General features: G+C 33.1%; 1 protein-coding gene across 2 annotated transcripts; it reads left to right on the top strand.

Moving 5' to 3' along the window:
• The first annotated feature begins 1,321 nt into the window (after window positions 1-1,321).
• On the top strand, window positions 1,322-20,356 carry LOC106052097 (TBC1 domain family member 9B-like). Of its 2 annotated transcripts, XM_013207333.2 has the most exons (31): window positions 1,322-1,521; window positions 2,992-3,103; window positions 3,229-3,280; window positions 3,994-4,071; window positions 4,276-4,362; window positions 4,801-4,884; window positions 6,269-6,402; window positions 6,707-6,772; window positions 7,054-7,130; window positions 7,479-7,541; window positions 7,783-7,848; window positions 7,973-8,105; window positions 10,521-10,640; window positions 10,764-10,852; window positions 10,972-11,015; window positions 11,232-11,361; window positions 11,474-11,582; window positions 12,152-12,246; window positions 12,510-12,604; window positions 12,708-12,854; window positions 12,971-13,082; window positions 13,648-13,708; window positions 14,266-14,451; window positions 14,556-14,666; window positions 15,046-15,144; window positions 15,269-15,457; window positions 16,695-16,869; window positions 17,463-17,540; window positions 17,688-18,056; window positions 18,165-18,259; window positions 18,811-20,356. In XM_013207333.2, the coding sequence occupies exons 1-31, from the start codon at window positions 1,478-1,480 to the stop codon at window positions 19,372-19,374; spliced, it is 3,864 nt and encodes a 1,287-aa protein (XP_013062787.1). In that variant the 5' UTR covers window positions 1,322-1,477; the 3' UTR covers window positions 19,375-20,356. The 2 variants fall into 2 exon arrangements, with proteins under 2 accessions (XP_013062787.1, XP_055900432.1); XM_056044457.1 differs by lacking the exons at window positions 1,322-1,521; window positions 2,992-3,103; window positions 3,229-3,280; window positions 3,994-4,071 and adding an exon at window positions 4,083-4,175.
• The last annotated feature ends 651 nt before the right edge of the window (window positions 20,357-21,007 follow it).

Below are 21,007 nucleotides of genomic sequence, written 5' to 3'. Positions count from 1 at the left end.
AATAAAGCCGGAAATTTTCCGTGGAGTGTTTTTTCTTCACATTGGCGAATCTCATGCCCCGCGTCGTCCAAGCCAACATAAACACCAGCATTGTTTAAGTTCAAATGGGTTGCGTAGTAAGGAAACTAGTTCATAGCTGGAGGTGTGCAGTTTGGATCGTATTTTTGAAACGTGCATCTTACACACTTTGAAGATGTTCTGCAATCCAAGACCTCCATCTTTCCTGGGCATGGTATAGCTGCAGTATGCTGGTTGACTTGGAGTGTAAACATCGAAATTTGGTTAGTATTTTTCTCGTGAGTCTGTCAATGTCTTGTAGGTCGGTGTCAATGCATTTTATAACACCGATCGTTTAAGGGAGTACTGGGACGGCCAGCTATTTATTGCTGTGGTGAGGTTACTGCCAGACAGTTTTGCTTATATTTACCAAGAAAGTCCACTTCTATTTGTTTATGGTTTATCTTGGCATTCTGGTTTATTCCAAGATATTTATAAAGAGTAGCAGAGTTCAATTCCTCGATGCCTTCAAATGCAATGTTAGTGTTGGTTGCCTTGCCCTTTTTAATGCTTATGATGCCACACCTATCCAGGCCAAAAGACATAGAGATATCGGCACTGAAGCGTTTTACCGTTTTAATTAAGGTGTGTGACTTTTGCTCGGTTTAAGCATATACATCTAGGCCTAGTTTTATATCATCCATGTAGCCTATTATAGGTGATACACAATTTTTTTAAAATTTATAGTGTCTATCCTAAAACCTTTTGTAGTGTCATGGAGTAATTTAAATAGTTGATTAATTGCTAGGCAGAACCAGAGCGGAGATGTTGATCGAGTCACCCTGGTAGGCCTATATAGCCTACCCTAGTTTATCATATGGATGTCTTGTCGTGCGGTTTGCCTCTGGACTGTTGTTCGGACTTATCGATGGTCCCTGGTTCAAACCCTGAACTCTCCCATCCCCTGTCGTCCTGCGGGAAGTTTGGACTTGCAAGTAAATTATCTTCAACTCTGGAGGAACATCCGAAACATTATGGATAACATTTTATAAACATTTTATTATTATTATTATGCTATTTATTATTATTTTACCAGTTCATTTATGCACGTTTATAAAGATCAATGTAAGATCTATATGGTTCTAGATATTTTATTTAGTGTAAGTGTAACTAAGAACTATATATATATATACTAGATCCTAGATCTAAATCTATATACTCTTAACTCTAAAATTTAGATTCTAAATCTACTATGCGAAAAATAAAGCAAATATTTTGTATTTTGTGTTTCCGGAAACAGCTGGCGATGTTGACGGAAGTAGAATAATTTCCAGTTATATATTTGTTATGATGCCAATCATCTGATCCAGGATATGCAACGGGTCTAGAGTTCTGTAGAGAGTTAGAAATAGAAGTAATTGAAAATCTCTGTGTGCAGTAATGTAAAAACCGGTTAATACCATTAGGATAAATAGACAGAATGTGGGTAAAACCTCAAGAAGTTCTTTTGGCTAATGCACTTTGGTAAGTCACAAACTTGACTAACCTAGTTACCTACTACTACTAGATATCTAGTACTATATTTACTATAGTATGATAACTAGATCTACCTAGTGACCCTACATCTAGTCTTAAATAAATTTAAGAAGTTGTGTCTTTAGACTCTTACTCTAGACTAGTACTGAGTACTAGTAGTAAGTAGTAGTAGTAGAAATCTACTACTCAGTGTAACTGTAAGTCAGTAACTGAGTTTACTCATTAAGTGACTTAATTGACTTAATATAATTATACTAATAGATCTATAAGTTATAGTCTGAGTATAAGATACTACTTAAAGTTAATCAACTTACTGACTAAGACAAGATTACTAGAGTGGAGTAGATTAAAGTTGATTTACTATTTTAAAGTATTTTATTTAGATCTGTCTAGTCATCTAGACTAACCTTAAACTTAAATGTCTTAAACCTAAGTCAAGTTGACTAAAAGTAAAAGTTAAAAGTCTAGATTAAAACTAGATTTCCTAGAATATCATCATAATTGAATATGAATATTATGAATAATAGATCTTTAATTTTAATGTCAGTTCTAATCTAAATCTAGATTCAAGTTTGAGTCTACTTGCTTGGAGATATTCATGATAATTCAGATAATAGTCTACAAGTCTGACTAGAGATCTTTATATACATACATACATATATATATATATATATATATATATATATATATATAGCTAATGTAGATTACATTTATGACATGCCTATGTTAAAATAAAGGCATTCCCTTTTTTTTAAGTGGCTATTTAAATGTTTTACTTTGCCAATGGGCTATTAATTTAACTAAACTATGATAATAGTCTACTAGACTAACTAGACAGGGTTCGTAGCCACCTTGGAAACCTGGAAAACACCTTGAATTTCATATTAAATTCAAGGCCTTGAAAAAGCCTTGAATTTCGTAAAAAACGGGGAAAAAACCTTGAATTTTAAAACTGGACCTTGAGTTCTTTCCCTCCCGATACCAGGTGTCTATTTTCGTTTTTTTTTTTCCCGGTTAGAGATTGAGTTAGAATCTATAGAGTCTAGATCTACGATAGATTCAGTGAAGATAATTTGCACACAGCTGTGAAAAGTCCGCCAATTTAGTGACTTAATTAGATCTAGACTGTAGAAGCAGTGACAGCCGTGAAAAGTCCGCGAAGTTAGTGACTTAGATCTAGAGTCTAGACTCTAGATTTACGGTAGATTCAATGAAAATAAAGATATGCCCTCTTTTTTTAGGAGCTATTTAAATGTTTCAATTAGGCAAGGGGCTATTAATTTAACTAAACTATGGCTTTAGCATGATATTAAAGAATATCTGAATATGTATAAAGTAAAAAAAACACATTTTTATTTATAAAAATAATATACAACACTAGTTTAAAAATTGGTGTATTTACTAGTTTTATGAATTTAAAAAACAAAATTACAAATCTCATATTGATGACTCATTTAGGGCAACTGAGCGAGCCAATCCTTTCTTTGTTCTACAACGACGAAAAGGTTATGGAGGTGGAGGCTTGACAGGTTTGTTGGTTGGGACTCTGGATACTGTCCTGGACAGCAAGGTGTGTGTGTGTGTTGCTTTTTTACTTAGTTTTTTTAAATGTTAGTTGATTTCTATTAATTACAGAAAAAAAGTAAATAATTTCTTTTATCCTTATAATTAATTTTTTTTATTATTTTAACACAGACACCTCCATATAGAATACTCCACCAGACGGAAGGTTCAGAACTTAGTTATTGTAAGTTTTCAATGTATATTCAATCAAATAAAACATTTATATATGTACATATATATGTATACCATATTGCAGCAAATATAACACACAGGTTATACAAGTCTCTACAAATGAATGTTAGCTGCGCGGGGTATACAAAATTTGTTTTACTCATAAACATAGCATACCCGAAACTATGAATATATTGATGGGTCTTTATACCTTTTATAGTTCACTGTGTGGTTGTGAAATGTACATTGGAAAGCTTTATGAAAATCTCTTTATAAACCTCAAGAAAACAAATAGTACAAATGCAGCAAAGAATCAGGCCAATCGTAGGGTCCAGCTCAGCTGCTGTGGGAAATCTTTCTCTACCATCACCAGATAACTATGTTAATAACTTTCTGTCAAAACATCATACTACAGATATGACCATTGGTTCATATTTCACTCTATGTATTGCTTGTCAGTACAACTGATGTACGATTGTGTTTTGAGGGAGAGACGTCTGATGAGCATCAATTTTATTTACAGATAGTTGACAGCAAGTCAGGCTTTGCATGTGCAGGATATGTAAGGGTGCAGGTTGTGCAATTTTGTTTTTATTTATTTTGTAAATTGTGATGGGTATGGGTGACAATGGGCGTATGTGGGGGATATGGGCAAAAATTCTTACACATTTTTTTTTTGGGTCATGAAACAAATTTATTAATGTTGAGATGTTTTTGTTTCCACAGCTATAGCAGAAGCCAATAATAAAAAAGAAATTCTGCAAAACTGGGATTGGTTGGAATCTAATGTGATTGGTACATGTGGTAAGTAAAGTTGAACTTGATTGGTTGGAATCTAATGGGATTGGTACATGTGGTAAGTAAAGTTGAACTTGATTGGTTGGAATCTAATGGGATTGGTACATGTGGTAAGTAAAGTTGAACTTGATTGGTTGGAATCTAATGGGAAATGTCAACAATATTTAAATAGCATCAAAGTAACTTGATTATTTTATTTAACCTGTTCAGCTGCCTTTGACAATGAAGATGATGTCACAGAATTCATCAAGTGTAAAATTGAGAGTTTGTTGGCTAATGTGGAGCTTACCAAAGAAGGTTCAGTATTTAATTCACTATTTCTTGACAAAAGAAAATATTTTCTTGTTAATCAATGTTTTGAATATATAACTTATAACTTAATTAAAACATTTTTATTCTTAAGATAGCATCTAGTATTTATTCCACACTATTTCTTGACAAAAGAAAATATTTTCTTGTTAATCAATGTTTTGAATATATAACTTATAACTTAATTAAAACATTTTTATTCTTAAGATAGCATCTAGTATTTATTCCAAAAGACTGTTACAGAATAAAAAGACTAACTTTTGGCCCTTATATTTGCATAACATACCAACAAACAGTGATATTTAGCTAATCAAAATTGCTATTTCATGTCTGTGAAATAGGCTCTTTGAAAAAAAAAGTATTTCTTTAAATAAAATAATTCACATTTCATTTTTGACATTTTTTTTATTTTTTTTTTGTAATCAGATGAAGAAATTGAAGATCTCAGAACATCAACTAAAAAGTTCAGAAAATATTTTAACATGCCCAAAGAAGAAAAGCTGGTCAATCGTAAGTTCATTATTAAAATTATTTTTTGTTGTTGTTCTGTTTTTCAAAAATAATTTTTTGGATATTAGGTTTAAGTGTGAATGGTTCAAAGAGTTAACCTAAATGACAAATTAACATTAGTAGTTTGGCATTTAAATTTTTTTTTATGTGATTGCCATGTTGACAGTTCCCTTTGAAAGTTATAGCTTTTATATCGTGCTACTTTCATTTTTATAGCATGCTCAGGGTGCTCTAGTCCAATCTCATTTGGTGGAGGGGGTATCTGGGAGAAGTTTTCCATGTTGCCTTTAGGCGCTCAGTAAACACAACTCTGCTCGAATCTGGTGTTGAACCTCAAGCCCCTTTCATTCGTAGCCAAGGCAAGCCAAGATCAACCATACTTAGCCTCTCGACCATGCTTTCCAAAGTTGAGATATTTGTATTCTTACATTGTCTCTCAAAGTAATGCCCACACACATACATGAGTTCTTTTCAATGAGACACTGAAGCGACACAGTTTTGAAGCTAATTTGATTGAAGTTTAATGCTTTTTAACTTGATCACTGAAATGGAAAACAAAAATTACATAAAATAATGCTACATATGTAAATTATATAAGTACCATATCATAATAATAAAGTAGCTTGACTGAAAGTGAACTGTAAGAAACTCTGCATGAACCCTGATATCTCACCTAATCTGTTTTTTTATATTCATAAACACCTTTTATAGATACTGCAGTTATTTTGTACCCTTCCTCCAAATATTGTTTGGAATTTTTTTTTTATATTGCTGAGATGTCCATAAGGTTCGAGATGACAGCATCCCTTTTATGAACCTTTGAGTTGAAAAAGGATTTTATCCCGTGGCTAGGATGAGGGATTGGCTCTCACCGACCCCTCTGTCTATAGGCCTATATCAACTAGATAATCATGTAATCACATGTGTTAATTCATGGGACACAGTACCTTAAGCCACACACCCATGCGAGGTCAGAGGCCAAGCCCAAGGTGGGGCACTCCATATGTAGAACATCTTTCATGCTTTAACATGCTAAGTGTGCTATGGTTCAAACTCTTTTGTGGATCTGTGGAGGGATCTGGGAGAAAGTTTATGTGCTGCCTCTAGATGGTCAGCTAATGAAACTCAGCTTGAGTTGGGATTCGAACATAAGCCCCCTTGATAGGTATAAGTGGTTTATACCACTCAGTCACATTGGCCAACATTATTGTTTACACAAAAAGTTTAAAAGTCTTGACCCAAAGTTTTGCCAGACAATGAGAACATTATGTTTCCTTTCTCTTCCAAGCTACTTCAACAGTATGTTGTATGATCACTCCTTTATCAGAAGTCAAGTACCAGTGAGGGCTTTCTTATCCTCTAAAAGTTTCTTTGGACTCCACAGATTACTCTTGCAGCTACTGGAAAGGAAATATTCCTCGTCAAGGTTGGATGTACCTTAGTGTCAACCATCTTTGTTTCTATTCATTTCTGATGGGGAAAGAGGCAAAGTTGATACTGCGCTGGGCTGACATCACAGTAAGACATTCATTTTTAGAGTTTCCATATATGACTGTTAGGATGCCTGTAAAGGCTGAAGTGTAGAACAAACATTTGTATCAAAAATACTACTAGTTTTTTTTTTTTTTTTTAATAATTATTTTGTATAAATAAGCTTACAACCTATTAGTTGTTTGTGATTTGTATGAGTTTTAAAAAATTTAACAACAATTTTTTTTTAATATGGCTAAACTTATTTAGAATGTATGTTTGTTGAAATTAGGTTATGGCTTCTCTTAACTTTATTATTTCATTTGTAATTGAATGTTTCTTTATCTTTCAGAAACTAGAAATAGGTAATAACATGCTGTTTCCAGATAGTGTCATTGTTTCCACAAGAGATGGATTTGTAAGTTAATTTTTAATTCTAGTTGTAAACAATAATTAAGATTATTTTTGTCATTATTCTTTGGTTGATGTTTTCACTTGTTGGTATGCTAAAGTTTTTTTGTATTTTTTTTCCATGGTGTTTAATTCTGTATGTTGGTGATATTTGAATTAAAACTTTAAAACAATGTTTAGCTATTTGTTCCATGTATATTGATGTACTTCTTCTATGTAAATGTAAGCTTTGGTTTTTAAGGCATGATAGATGTTAAGTGCCAGCATTCTGAATATATTTTTTTTCAGCATCATTTCTCCATGTTACTTCATAGCACTGAAACATTTAACTTAATGGAGCAGCTAGCCAACATGGCCATGAAACAGTTAAGTAAAACAATGCCTTTTAGTACTATTATTTAATACAAAAGTTGGTTTGAGATTAGTATCTCATTACTTAGAATATGTTGCATAGTATTGTTATTGGTACCTTACAGAGAATCTTGAGATTGGAAACCTTGATTTTTTTTAATTATTTTTTTTAGCTCACCCAATTATTTGTTGGCATGAAAACAGTTGGTCATTGTGCTTACCACATTACATCCTCATTACTTATTAGCTTCAAAATAGTGTGGAGGCTAGGGAACTTACTTACTAGCAACTTAACCAGAACATTTTCAGAAAGCTCTTAATAAATCAAACAGTTCATCATTACATTACATGATTTTGTTTAGGTTGATGCAAGAACCAGGGTTTCAAGAAGACAAATCTCTAGTGTCCAAAGTAAAGTCAACCAAGTGAGATAAAATTTCTTTTCATTTTCTTCTATATAAGTTTTTTTTTTCAAACATCACTATGGAATCATTTAACTTTAATTTATCATTATCAGTTGTTGTGTGGATAAATGACATACAATTAAGTACAAATATAAGTTAACACAACAAAGGTGATAGGTTAATTGAATATTAACAATTTTAACAAGTTTCTATGAGAAACAAAAAAACAAAAAGAGATGATCAATTTTACAAATATTTACAGAAAGCGAAAGAAAATGTCTTTATTAAAAAGAGATCTTGATGCCAAAGCAAGAAGTGAGAGATTCAGGTATAATCTTTTATTATTTATTCAAAGTTTCAAAATAAAATGTTCAATTACTTAATTGTTCTCTTTGAAAAAATGTTTTTAGTTACTCTAATCAATACAAATGCATTAACTCTTCAAATAACAGGCTTGCTTTTCGACTTCCTGTGACTGAGAAACTTGATGGGGATGAGGAGTGCACATTGTGGACACCATTCAACAAACAACATGTTTGGGGACGTCTGTATCTCTCCAATAACTACATGTGTTTTGCTAGTCGAGTACGTTTGAAAGCTTATAATCTTGACATATACATTATGAAAACAAAAGTAAAAAGACAAATGTTTTCTTTTGGAAGAACTAGCATTCATTAAATAATGGTTTATAATGATCTCAAAATGTCTAGCAGTCATGAGACTAAAGAAGCTCCTATCAGTGTTCAGCTTTCTTGTGAATAATGCTTAGCATTGAGTTTGTAGATGAAGGAGGAGTGCATTATTTCAGGTGGTCCTAATTCAGATCTACAGATTGTACCACATCGAGTGCAGACATAATTGTTGTCTGCTAGTAGTTGGTTTGATTTCTTATTGATATCTACATTTGTCCTTAACCGTAAATTTTCTTTGGTCCATTAATGCCACTTTTCCAAGATGCCCCGGAAATCAGGGTTTCACAGTCTAAATCCCCCCCCCCCTTTCTGGGTTTTTCCAATATAATTTTTAAACAATCCTGGTTTTTGGTTTAAATTTCTTGGCATTTTCCCTGTTAAAGGGAAACTCTGATGGTTTTGACAATTTTTGATATAATATGTGTTTTGATTTACAGATAATGAATATATGATTCTTTTTTTTTTCTTTGCAATAATAACTTAATAACTTAATATCTTCATCTATGCAGTTAGATCTAGATCTTGTAAGCAAAGAAAAAATGCGTATTAAAAGTAGATTAACATGCTTGACTAACCCTGGCAGTCTGTATTGTCTCGCCAGACCACACAACAAACACTATCGCTTGGTTGTCTTGTCATGACCGACTACACGTAGTCTCGACTAGCCTTACACAGTTTGTTCGAATCAGTCAGACACACGATCTATTTACTTCTTGGGACAGAGAAAGGCTTAGATGAAAAATGTTACTCTTTTTCTCGAGTTGATTATCCTAATGCTTTTAGATCTATCTATACATGTGTATATATATATATATATATATATATATATATATTGTTATAAACCTGGTGGTGGCACAGAGAGGGGTAGTGGTGTGAGTGTAGTCAGCCGACGCAAATCGCCCCAGGCCAGCGCTAGACGATGATGACGTGATGAGTTACGACGGCCAGCCGAGACGAGTGTCGCAGTCAAGACGGTTGAAAAAAGGGGCTAAATACAGCACGGTTCATGAGAGAAGGTTCATGACAGGGGTTCAGAGCCCGGTTCACTACAGTCCGGTCGACTACAGCACAGTTCAGTGTGGTTTAGCGGTGTAGTTCTGTACGGAGCATTACGACGGTTCAGTGCAGAGTACTATCAAGTACAGTTGAGACGAATGTCGTCTTGATCTTGGTCTGTGATCGAGTCGAAACAACGAGCCTAGTGTGTGAAATCAGTCCTGAACTGTTGAACCCAGTGCAAGCCCGGAACGAGACGGAGAGGCCAGTGCAAGAGTTGATATGGTGTTATCGGAAAGATAATTGTACAATGTACGTGTGCCAATTGTACAGTATTGGCTGTTATTTATTCAACTATTAAAGTGTTACGTTACTTTGGAGCTCTGAGTTGTCAAGTTCTTTAAGTTGGTGGTGTATAGTGCAGTTTGCAGAGAGCCTGGATAGTGAGATTTGTAACAATATATATATATATAACTGTATCATAGCTCTGGACTAGGCCGTCACTAAGCCTAACATTTACTGTAAGAATGAAGCGATACGATTGATCAAATCTAGTTTCTCTTTCAGTATTGTTGATGGAAGTGACGTATGAACTAGCGTAAAACAAAATCTCATAGAACCCCGTTTTTTTTTGAGATGTCAAGAATTTACTGACTAATTTATTAAATATAAATGTTTCTAAGCATTTAAATAAAAAATGGTAAAATGTCTTCTATTACAACTTTTTACGCAGAATTTAAATATGTCAATAACTCAAATTTGAAAAACCATCGGAGTTTCCCTTTAATCTTAGTTTGCTTGTTCTGTTTGAGTCACCATTTTTAAATAAAATTGACCGATTACATAACTTGCAAGATTTCCTCTCCCCCCCCCCCCCCCCCAAATTTATGTATTGGGATTTTAAAAAATGTGTGCATAGTTTTCTTTGTCTTAAGCAATAAAGAAGAATCTTTTAGTAAGTATACAAATTAAACTAAGCAATTTTATTGTTCACTTGTTTCTTGTAAAAAGTTGAATTAAAAACATTTTTGCTTTCACATTCTTAATTTCAGTGTTTGTGAAGTTTTGTGTATTTTGGTTTATAAAAATTGAGAAGCTGAGTTTTAGGGTTTAGTGGGAAAATAAGTGGCAGCCCTCTCAAATGTGTATTTTGCAGCCTTTGTAAGAAATTTCCTGCTGTTTTCATTTTGTGACATTTCTGGCCGATGTTACTGCTTTTTGCCCTACTCAAAATATCCTCTTCTAAAACTCTCACCATTTGAAAGCATCTTTACAAGTGGTCATTACACTAGAAATATTTTTCTTCTTCAAGGTGAAGGACTTAGTCACAATGATCATTCCAATGCGAGACATAACTGTGGCTGAAAGGGTAGATAATTCTGTCTCAGGAAACCTTATCAACAAAGCAATATTTATAACTACTAAAAACAAGGTTTGTCACTCTACATTACAGTTAGCTCACAATTTATCAGGATATAAGATTTTTTTTTTCTGTTTTGTTACTGTCCAATTTTTTTTTCTTTGGATAATTTTATCAATTATTTTTTTTACCTAGATCAACTTTACATTTTCTGAGTTTCATGATAGGAACTTGATTCTGGAGAAAATCTCTGACTTCTTATCAAAACAGCCTATTGTGAATAGGTAAAGGAATGGGTACTGTTGATATTAATGTATTAAAATATTTTTATTCCAGTGGTAATTTTATTTTTGTATTGCTGTTGCTTAAATTAAATATGTTTCTATTCATTTGGTTTCTATAGAACAACCAGTGTATCTGAAGAGAAAAACTCTGACCAAGATCAAGGTGAGACATAAAAAAAAATATTGTTTAAAAATATTGAATAATAATTACTGTATTGGTTTGAATTTTTTAGTATAATAATTTATTAATTATTTATGAAAGTATCAAAGTAATTTTGTTGCCCAAAATATATGAATGATTAACAAAAGCTAATTTTTTAGCACTATTTATGTTCTTTTTAATTATGATTTTTTAAAGAATGTTTTAATTTCTATGTAGATTTGGAATTTCAACCAGCTCTGATGGGTCTATTTTCAATCAAAGAAGCAGAAGAGATGCTGCCCAAAGATGAAGCAAAAGAGGCAGCCAAAGAACATTTATGGGACCTTCATTTTGCAGAGTTTGGCAGGTAGGCTTTAAGAAACAGCATTTCCTGTAGGTTTGTCTAATTAACTTACATGGTCTATTTGTGTAACAATTCAATACTTGGCTCAAAAGTCTTCAAACGTTTTCTAACATAGAGGAATGTGTATGTATCGAACACATGACACACACCAGTTAGTGTTGAAGGGAATCCCAGACAGATACAGAGGAGAGATGTGGATGGTGTTTTCAGGTGCTGTCAATGAGGTGAACTTTTGTTTCATTTTTTTGTCAATTAAGAGACATATTTTGCCATTGTTGGTGGGTTTTTTTTTTTAAGAAAAAGAAAATATTCATTTTGAAACTTAACATTGCATAGTCAATGATTTATGTACATCCTCTGATTTCTTGTTGAGGTGTTTCATTAGTCCTGTCTCAGTTATTGTGGTATTAATACATTTAGGGGTAAAAAAAAGAGATTTGTTTTTTATTAATTATCATTTTTTTTAATTACGTGAGTATAAAACATTATAGAAATATTCTTTCAGAATAGAAAATTACCCTATTCTTCTCCAACCTATATGTGTTTTGTTGATAGTTGACCTTATTCCTGTATTGCTCGAGTTGTTCATGCAAAAAAGAAACTGTCATTGGTTTTCTTGGCCTGCACAGACAACTTGGTCCAGTGGAACTTCCAAGATATCATTTATGTTTGTCCTAGTAAATACATTTGTAAAAATGTATTGAAATAATTTTAAATAATGCAAAAATATTAACCTAAAGTAATAAATTCAAGTTAAAGAAAGAAATAAAAGGAACTGATGTCTACATTTCAGTTGGCCACACACCCAAATTACTATGCAGAGATTGTGAAGCAAAGCAAGGGTCATTCATCTATAGCAACAGAAGAGATTGAGAGAGATTTACATAGGTCAGTAGGAAACATAAAATCAATAACTGCATTTTATAACCTCCTGTCAAAACGCTAAAAAAAAAGATGAAAATCACTTTTGGGGGAAGGGAGACAAATTTAAAGCTCGACTGTAATATAACAAATGTCACATTTAATAACAAAATGTACTTGCAAAAGTAGATGTGAATTATGTAATTTTTTTTTAATTTTTTTTACAATTTATGTATATCTAATACATTTTTAACTAAAGATTTTATTCTCTTTCTTCATTGAATTAATAGATCCTTACCAGAACATCCAGCATTTCAGAATGATAGGGGTATAGGAGCTCTGAGACGGGTCCTCACTGCTTATGCCTGGAGAAACCCAAATATAGGTAAAATAAAATCCCCAGAATTTATCAATTGGTAAACAAATTTAATGTTAAATCTTAGCATGTACATTTTATAAAGATATTGACATCACCTCTGTTTTGTCAGGTTACTGTCAAGCTATGAACATAGTGACTAGCGTCCTTCTTTTATATGTCAGTGAGGAGGAAGCCTTTTGGTTGTTGACAGCCATTTGTGAAAGATTGTTGCCTGATTATTACAATACAAAGGTTGTTGGAGCTCTTATAGACCAAGGTAAACTTTTTTGAGGGCTGAAAATATAGACCTGTCTCTCAATTCCTGTTTTGCCTTGTACTAAATATGTAATAAAACTTATTCATTATCAAATAAAAAACAACAACATTCTTCAGGAGTATTTGAGGACCTTATCTCAGAGTATCTTCCATCACTACACAATAAACTAGAGACTCTTGGGCTACTCAGCATGATCTCCCTTGCTTGGTTTCTTACTATATTTTTGAGGTAAGCCTACCAGTATCAAGGTGAGTGATTGAAAATGAGCTGTGTTTTTAAGTGGAACAAATAAAGACATTTTACCTACAAACTTTTTTTTTCAAATGTATCTGAGCTAAATCAGTAAGAAGCTAGAAAAACAAAATTAACATTTTGTTGTAAGAAAAAAAGAAACATGGTTTGAATGAATGTTGAGATAAATAGGTTTACACAAAAAAAAATAACACACTAAAAAGTAGAAAATAAAATTGAAAAAATCAAAGTGTCTGGTGTGAATTTCCCTTTAGCTCATACCAAACACACCCCAACACTTTGATGTTTTCTATTTTATTTTTTTGTTGAAATGTTTTTAAAAAAACAACTAGTTATAGACGTCTTTAGAAAACTAACTCTAATATTTATTTAGCCTAAAAGAAAATAGAATACTGGAAATGGATCAATTCATTTTAAAGATAATCAGAGTGTGTGCCTGGTTAAATCTTGTTTCTAGTTGTCATTAAGTACTCATTATCTCCATCTCTTGCTGATGAACATTGAACCAAGGGAGAATTCTTGGATTATTTTTTGTCCTCAGTGTGATGCCTTTCAATTGTGCAGTGAACATTCTGGATTGTTTTTTCTATGATGGAGCAAGAGTAAGCACTCCAATGTTATTGCTGTTTTTTGTATGGATAATTTATGCTTTACATATTAGAGAGAATGTTCCAAATTACTATGCTTGCAAGATTGTTCTATTTTGATTAGAGAAAATACATTTTTCTCATAAATAATTATTAGCTGTTCACTCTGAGATTCTTAAAAATTAATATAATTATTATTTAACTTATCTATGCTTATAAAGAAAGGATTATCTTGTTTGAAAATATCTAGTACCTTTTATTAATGAAATAGTCTCTATTATTATTACACCCCCAATTGATATGCGTAGCTGAGTGGCATAAACTCCTTGGCTACCTAAGGGGGGCTTGAGTTCAAACTTTTGTGTTGTGAATTTCACCCCCCCCCCCACCACATGTCCACAAAAGAGATTGGACCATAGCACAATGAGCATTCTGTAGAATGGAAGAAGCGCTATAAAACCCCATCTTTAACACTATTGCAACTTTTTAGCTCATTTGGACTAAAGGGTGTAATTTTTTTTTTTTACATTATTTAGCCAAATTAGACAGATATGTCCAAATATTTCCTACAGGTGATCTTCCAGGTGTCTCTGACCATTCTTGACATGAAGCGTGAAGAGCTGTTAGAGTCTCGGGAAGATGGTGAGGCCATGGCAGTACTGTGTCAATTTATGGACAACATTGTCAATAGCAACTCTACCACTCCCAACATAATGCACACATCCAATGCAACCGGAGTCACTGGACAGACTAATGAAGTAAATAATTAGGACACACTCTGCTTTTTTGTTTCCTTCTCTTGTTTTTATTTACTTTGAAATTAAATTCTGATATTATAATAATATTTTTCTATTTCATCTAGAATGCAGTAGATGTTGCTGACATTATACTGCAGAGTTATCAAAAGTTTTGGTCCATATCCAATCAAGATATCAACAAACTAAGACTTAAACATAGGCTCAAAGTTGTCCAGGTTGGGCTTTTTTCTCCAGCATTAGAAAGAATATTCCTTGTTCTATATGATAGGACAAATTTATACAAATACTCCTTCTTCCCTAGTGATATTAGAGCATGGTATGGGTTGCCTGAGTCAACCAGGAAAATCAAATCAATGACTTGGCAGAGTTTATTGACATAATGTCTGTATTTTATAAGATAAGAAGATAAGAATTGAATAATATTGATTATTACATTTTTATTCTTGCATATAGTTCAAAATTTTGTCCAGCTTACTAATCAGTGAATCTTCTATTATCTCAGTTTGCATTAGCTGTGTATACATTACCAAAAATTACTATTATTCTTGTATGTAAAGGATTTAAAGTTTAAAAAATGTATTCAATCTATTATAGACAATAGAAGATAATGTCAAGAGAAATATTCTTCGCAGTGTTGCTGTCTACACAAAGTTTGAAGGGAAAGAACTGGAGGACTTGTATTTTTTATTTAAGGTTTGGACCTTTTTTTAATGGATTGGAAGAAGAAATTTGTTTTCCAATTTTAAAATATAGTGTAGTTATTATCCTATTTAGAAATATAGTTGGTTAACCCGTTGCTTGGTTTATTTTTTTTTAGGAAGAGTATCTGACCTCCTGCTACTGGCGGACATCACAGCAGGTGGACTCACCAGACAAATATGATCCTAACAGGCCCTACTATGACCAATACAAAGTGGACTTTGACCAGTTTAAAACTCTTTTCCTCTCTTTGTCTCCATGGGCTACCGGGCAGTATGCCTCAACATTAGCATTAAGAACATTCAGGGTAAATGTCTTAAGTGATTAATATAGAGTAATATTTGTATTAGTGATATGTGTATTCATCAGAACCAAAAAAAAAAGTAATAAAGACAAAATAAAAGCTAAAAAAAAGCTACTGGATCTGATTAGTGTTAAGAATTATATATATCTAATACATAAATTCTTATTTAAAATGTGTTTATGAGGATTTCTGAGATTAATCTTCTAAATGAAACATTTGAAGTCTTTTAGTGGATTAGTTTCTTTTAAATTAATTTCTTTAATTAAAAAAATGTTTGATAGTCCTACATTTTGATAGCTGTCATTTTCTCTGATGATTAGTGAGGCATTCTGCAGTAAGAACCAGATTAACTCTTTCTCTCCAAAATTATTTTCCACATTTGGACGAAATTAATTTTTTTGTGAATATGTGCTTTGATTAAACTTGTATTACTTTTTGTTAATCAGATAATGTTAAATTTGTGGATAAAATTAAAAGGGAATGTATGCCCTTTCTATATAACATAAACAAATGTTTTTTAAACCAAATATTTCTTTCAAAATTGGTGAATGAGAATTAAAAATAAAAACTTGATCTAGACATGTAAAATTAAATATTTGACCATATTCTCACAAAACTGTATTGTCTTTATATATATAACACATTTAAAAACACATAACATGATGGTCTAGAGCTCATTTTCTCATATCACTACCATCGGGTACATCAATCTAAAGAAAACAAATCCTTTTTATGTTCCCACTCTTTCAAAACATCCTTCTTGGTAAATACACTTTGAAAGAAAGAAATTCTGGAGGTTTTGTAAGAAATTAAATACACCGAAAAAAATAATTTAAATCTCCCATGATGCCAGCATTGATCTGTGCACTAGGGTCAGGTCAAACAATGCTCAAATGGTCATTGTGAAGAGAAAGAATTCAGATTTCTTTAGATCAAGTCCTGGTGCTCTGCCATGACCTATTTCTTTTTCTTGGTTCACAGTGGTAAGAAAATTTTTTTTAAATAGTTTAATATGTCTGTTAAAAGGAAGTCAGTCTGGTGCCTAGCTAGTCAGTTAAGTTTAGATATGGGTTTTTATCATTTGTGTTTATTATAGCTGGTTAGAATATTCAGGTTTATGGACTTCATTTTTCATTTCATTGAAGCACATGGACTTGTATATTGTCTCTTATAAAAGATGTTTTTCCATTGAACCACTCTGCTCTAAACATTGATGTCCACTTCTTCATCATGTCTGTAGCTGTTGGATGAGAACAAAGACAACTTGATCAACTTCAAAGAATTCATCAGTGTCCTGGGCACCATGTGTAAATCTGATATCACTCAGAGAATCAAGCTGCTGTATCTTCTACACATGCCACCGGCCCTTTTGCCCACTGATCCACTAGATGATTCTCCAGCATCTCCAAAGTCTGGTCAGTTTTGTGTTGTTTTTTTTTTTCATTTGTTTTGAACATAATCCACACTAATAAGCAAACAATTCTATTAAATTAAAGTCAGGATATAGACTTCATCTAGACAGATTTTTGTTGTAGGCTTTTTAGCAGTCTGTGCCATCGAAAAAGGCCAGCTGTTCTTTTCAGTTGTTCCTCGCTGCCATCATAAGTTCCCCTTTCAGACCTTGTGATCTATCACATGATGTAAAGGTCATCTGTTTCTGTGGCCCATGGTTAACAAAGGTGTCATGACCAATGACCAACTGCCTTTACTTTACCCCAACTAATGTCAGGTACACATTAGAGCTTGGTGGACTCAGAGGCGCCCAAAGATCCCAAAATTAAAAATCCCAGTCTTCACCAGGATTTGAACCTGGAACCCAGGTTTGGAAGCCAAGCACTTTGCCACTGAGCCACCACACCACTGCCATCATAAATAAAAGCTAAAAAAAACAACTTAAAATTGTAAGCCAATTGTTTATTCATCCAGTAAGAGTTTCTGGACTGTTTCTTCTAAGCTGATGTAATAGCATGAGTTAAAATTAAGTATCTGATTTTTATTTGACTCTCAGACTCTGTGGAAGCAGCAGTGGATGCAGCAGATTTTTTTGATGACAGTGTGAGTAACTCAGACACACCAGCTGACGATGGTAAGCAACTTGTTAACATAATGGGCGGTTGGGTCAGTTTAACTTTCAAGTTGGACATTAGAAATGAAGATTGTGTTATTGAAAGCAAATAACACTTTCTATTTATAGACATGCTGTTAATAAATAAACATGATTTGTCTACTGTAGACTTGGAGCTTCCTGCTTTGCCCTACAACTCAGCAGAAGGCTCACTGCTTGCCCCACGACCTGTTGAAGTTAAACCTGACAGTTCCAGTGTTGACCCTAGAACTCCCATGGTTGAAATGGTTCCTCTAGAAGTATCCCTTGAGGATGATGATGAAGTAGAAGAAGAGGAAGAATCAGAAGAAACCAAAGAGAAAGAAGAGAATGATGACAAATCTGACAAAACTGAAATTAACAATGAGGCCTATAAAAACAAACAAGTTGATATGTCAGGGGAAGTCACTCTAGCATCACAGGAGAAGACTGACTTGTGTCAAAACTCAGAAGATGTAACACCAGCCAAACGACCAGATAAACTTATATCCTTCAAAGGTAGCACACTTATCTCCTCTCATGACTAATTTGTAGGAAATGTTCAAAATCTTTTTTTACAAGTGAGATTTTTTATTGACACAATCCTTTTTATTTTTGTTAAAACAGATTCCAAAAAAGTTCATCTTCCAACTAAAGTAATTCCTAAACTAACTAGTGGAGCCAGAAGACAAGAGTTTGCAAATCTACCCCGCATAAACCAGGTCAATAAGTTCTTATCAACATTTTTTTTTTTTACTATCACTTTGTCACTTTTGTAAATCTTGTGTTAGTTCAAAATTGAATGTGATATTATAAGTTAATCAATACTAGCTTAGCTGGAATAACATCATGAAGAATCAAATAATGTTATCTTAAACATGTAGGATATTATTGAAACACCAAGAATCAACCAAACTTGTAAGATAATGTTACTTGGAACAGACTAAAACACAAATAAACTTAGAACAATACAGAAAATAAAATCCCAACCACATAACTTTGAAACCAAAGAAGACAGCCACAGCTAAAAAACAAAGCATCAGTTCTCCTTCACTCAAATAAATCAACTGATAAAACTACCTTTCTCATACAACAAAGTCAAAACATTCTGTTCACATCCATACCCTGGTAATATATAAACAAAGGAATTAACTCTTTCATTCCTAAATATCAACAAATAATACATTCAGTCTTACCAAACATGCTTTTTTACCATACATGATTTTACTACTTTGCCTTCATTACATAACCCACTAACTTGTTTTCATTTCAGATCCAGTTCATTCAGCTGTTGAGGACATTGTATGATATGTTTACTGATACAAAAGATGAGCAGCAACTGTATCACAGCATTGCCACCGTTGGCACTTTACTCCTGCAGATAGGGGAGGTGGGCAAACGTTTCCATGCCTCTAGCTCCTCATCTAATCTCTCTGACTCTGAAGCTAATAGTCCAAAGTTGGAGGGCCAAACAAAGACAAATTTAGTACTGGCTAAATCTAACATTGGGGATGTGAGCACTGAAGGGGAGAAGAGTGCTCTCCTCTCAGACTGTAAAGCTTCTGATGAGATGGAGGGTAAAGGAGATGAGGCTGTGAATGAGAAAGAGAATGCCCTGAGTCTCCAGCCTGCTGGTCCAGGCCTTAACTCCCCTAAGGGCACCAATAAACCAGATATGGATTGGTCCATTTCTTTTGAACAGTTCCTGGCATCCATGTTGACGGAGCCACCACTGGTGGACTATTTTGAAAGAATTTATGATACCACTGATGCTGTAGCTGCTCTCAGAAACCGGCGTCTAACAGCAAGAGCTACATCTTCTTCAGAGAAATCTTGAACTGATTTGTTGACCATTTAGAATTCTTTTTCATTTTTTAATTGAGATATTTATAATTAAATGTTGGCATTATTGTGGTTTCTTTCTGGTTTTCATTCTGACAATCTTTTTTTCTGAAGCTTACTACACTGGTTGCCATCTCTCCTAAGGACTTTTACACATGGTTTATTTTTCTTTTACACCATTTAAACAATTATATGCTCATGTTGTGATGGGTTTACATTTCATGCTAAAATCTTGTTATGCCAGGCTCTAATTTTTAAATGTTGTCATTTTATTGAAGCAGTTGAAATATGTGCCATTTGTTTCAAACAAGTTGACAGTTGAGAGTAAGGTGATTCTAATACATGATGCTAAATTGTATTTCTTCTTAAAAACTATGTATTTTTTTTGATGCATGCTAAAAAAAAAATCATTTTAAAAAATCACTTGGAATTACTAAACCAATGCAGCACTTTAAAAAAAAACGCTCTCTCAGTGTTATACACGTTAACATATGCATTATTGAAATAAAGATAAGAAAAAAACATTTTATAGTCCTGCCTTTACCAGCTTTCTGACATGGTGATACTGATATTATTTTGGACTGCTAGTGTAAATTGTTAATGACATTGAGAAAATATATAGCAAGATAACATCCTTGGATTATAATTACCGGTATATCAAGATAACATCCATTGCTTATAATTATATCAAGATAACAACCTCTGCTTATAATTATGTTGACTTGTTTTTTCCTGGCTAGAGCTCTTGTATCTAATGTCATGGTAAAATAATTATTTTCAAACTCTATAACTTTTCTCTTTGAATTTTTGTGTCAATGAATTATTTTTTATTTTTCCATGTTCTGTGGTAAATATTTTCATTTATTCAATGTGATACTCAGTTTTGAACGATGGACCATTAACTATGAGTTCAATCAACAAAGCCTCCCTTGTTTATATCGTGCCCATGTCAATAAAAGAAGGATTTTTTGCATTAATTTGTTTTGTTATAATTACATTACTTATACTTATTTTTATAAAAACACAATACACAATTGATTTGTTCAAAATGTCTTTTTATGTTTGAATTAAAGCATGCAGCTACTAACATGCATAACATAATATGAGCATTTGAAATTGTACAAACAGTATTTCCTTGTAATCAGATGTATGCATAGACTTCATTCAGACATTATTATAAACAATGCTCTCATCATTGAGCACAATGGGTCTGGGAGTATAACGTGATAAACAGATCAGAACTATAGAGCATCCGCTCAAATTATTTCTTTAGGTCAATCTGGTCAGTGGCTTGTAACAGAGGCAGCATAGTTTGGTTTCAATTGTTATTTTAGTATCCTAGCTTTAGGGCTTATGAAACCGGATGAAGCACATAGCTTTTAAGTCACAATTTTGGGTTTGAGCCTGTTGGTATCTGAATCTGTAAATGAAGTTGGTCCTATTGTGACCTAAATCAATGGGAAAGTAACATTTCTGCTTGACTTTTCTTTAGAGTCTCCTGCAATTTCACAACAGCATCAGATGTGGTAAAGAGACCTACTAAAAAGACACTCTTTACTTAATAACTTAAAAATAAGTAAAAGAATGACTGAGATGCTCAACCTTCACTTTGTGTGCCCAAGCTGGGA

Source organism: Biomphalaria glabrata, chromosome 10, assembly GCF_947242115.1.
Source record: "Biomphalaria glabrata chromosome 10, xgBioGlab47.1, whole genome shotgun sequence".
Taxonomy (NCBI): Eukaryota; Metazoa; Mollusca; class Gastropoda; family Planorbidae; genus Biomphalaria; species Biomphalaria glabrata.
The sequence above is the reverse complement of the archived record's forward strand: the minus strand, read 5'-3'. Positions and strand labels throughout refer to the sequence as shown.

Excerpts from the sequence above, each read along its gene's own strand:
- LOC106052097 (XM_013207333.2), top strand. The coding sequence starts at position 1,478 with ATGTGGGTAAAACCTCAAGAAGTTCTTTTGGCTAATGCACTTTG. Across the intron at positions 3,104-3,228 it reads ATACTGTCCTGGACAGCAAG|ACACCTCCATATAGAATACT; the intron begins GTGTGTGTGTGT and ends ATTTTAACACAG. Across the intron at positions 4,885-6,268 it reads AGAAGAAAAGCTGGTCAATC|ATTACTCTTGCAGCTACTGG; the intron begins GTAAGTTCATTA and ends TGGACTCCACAG.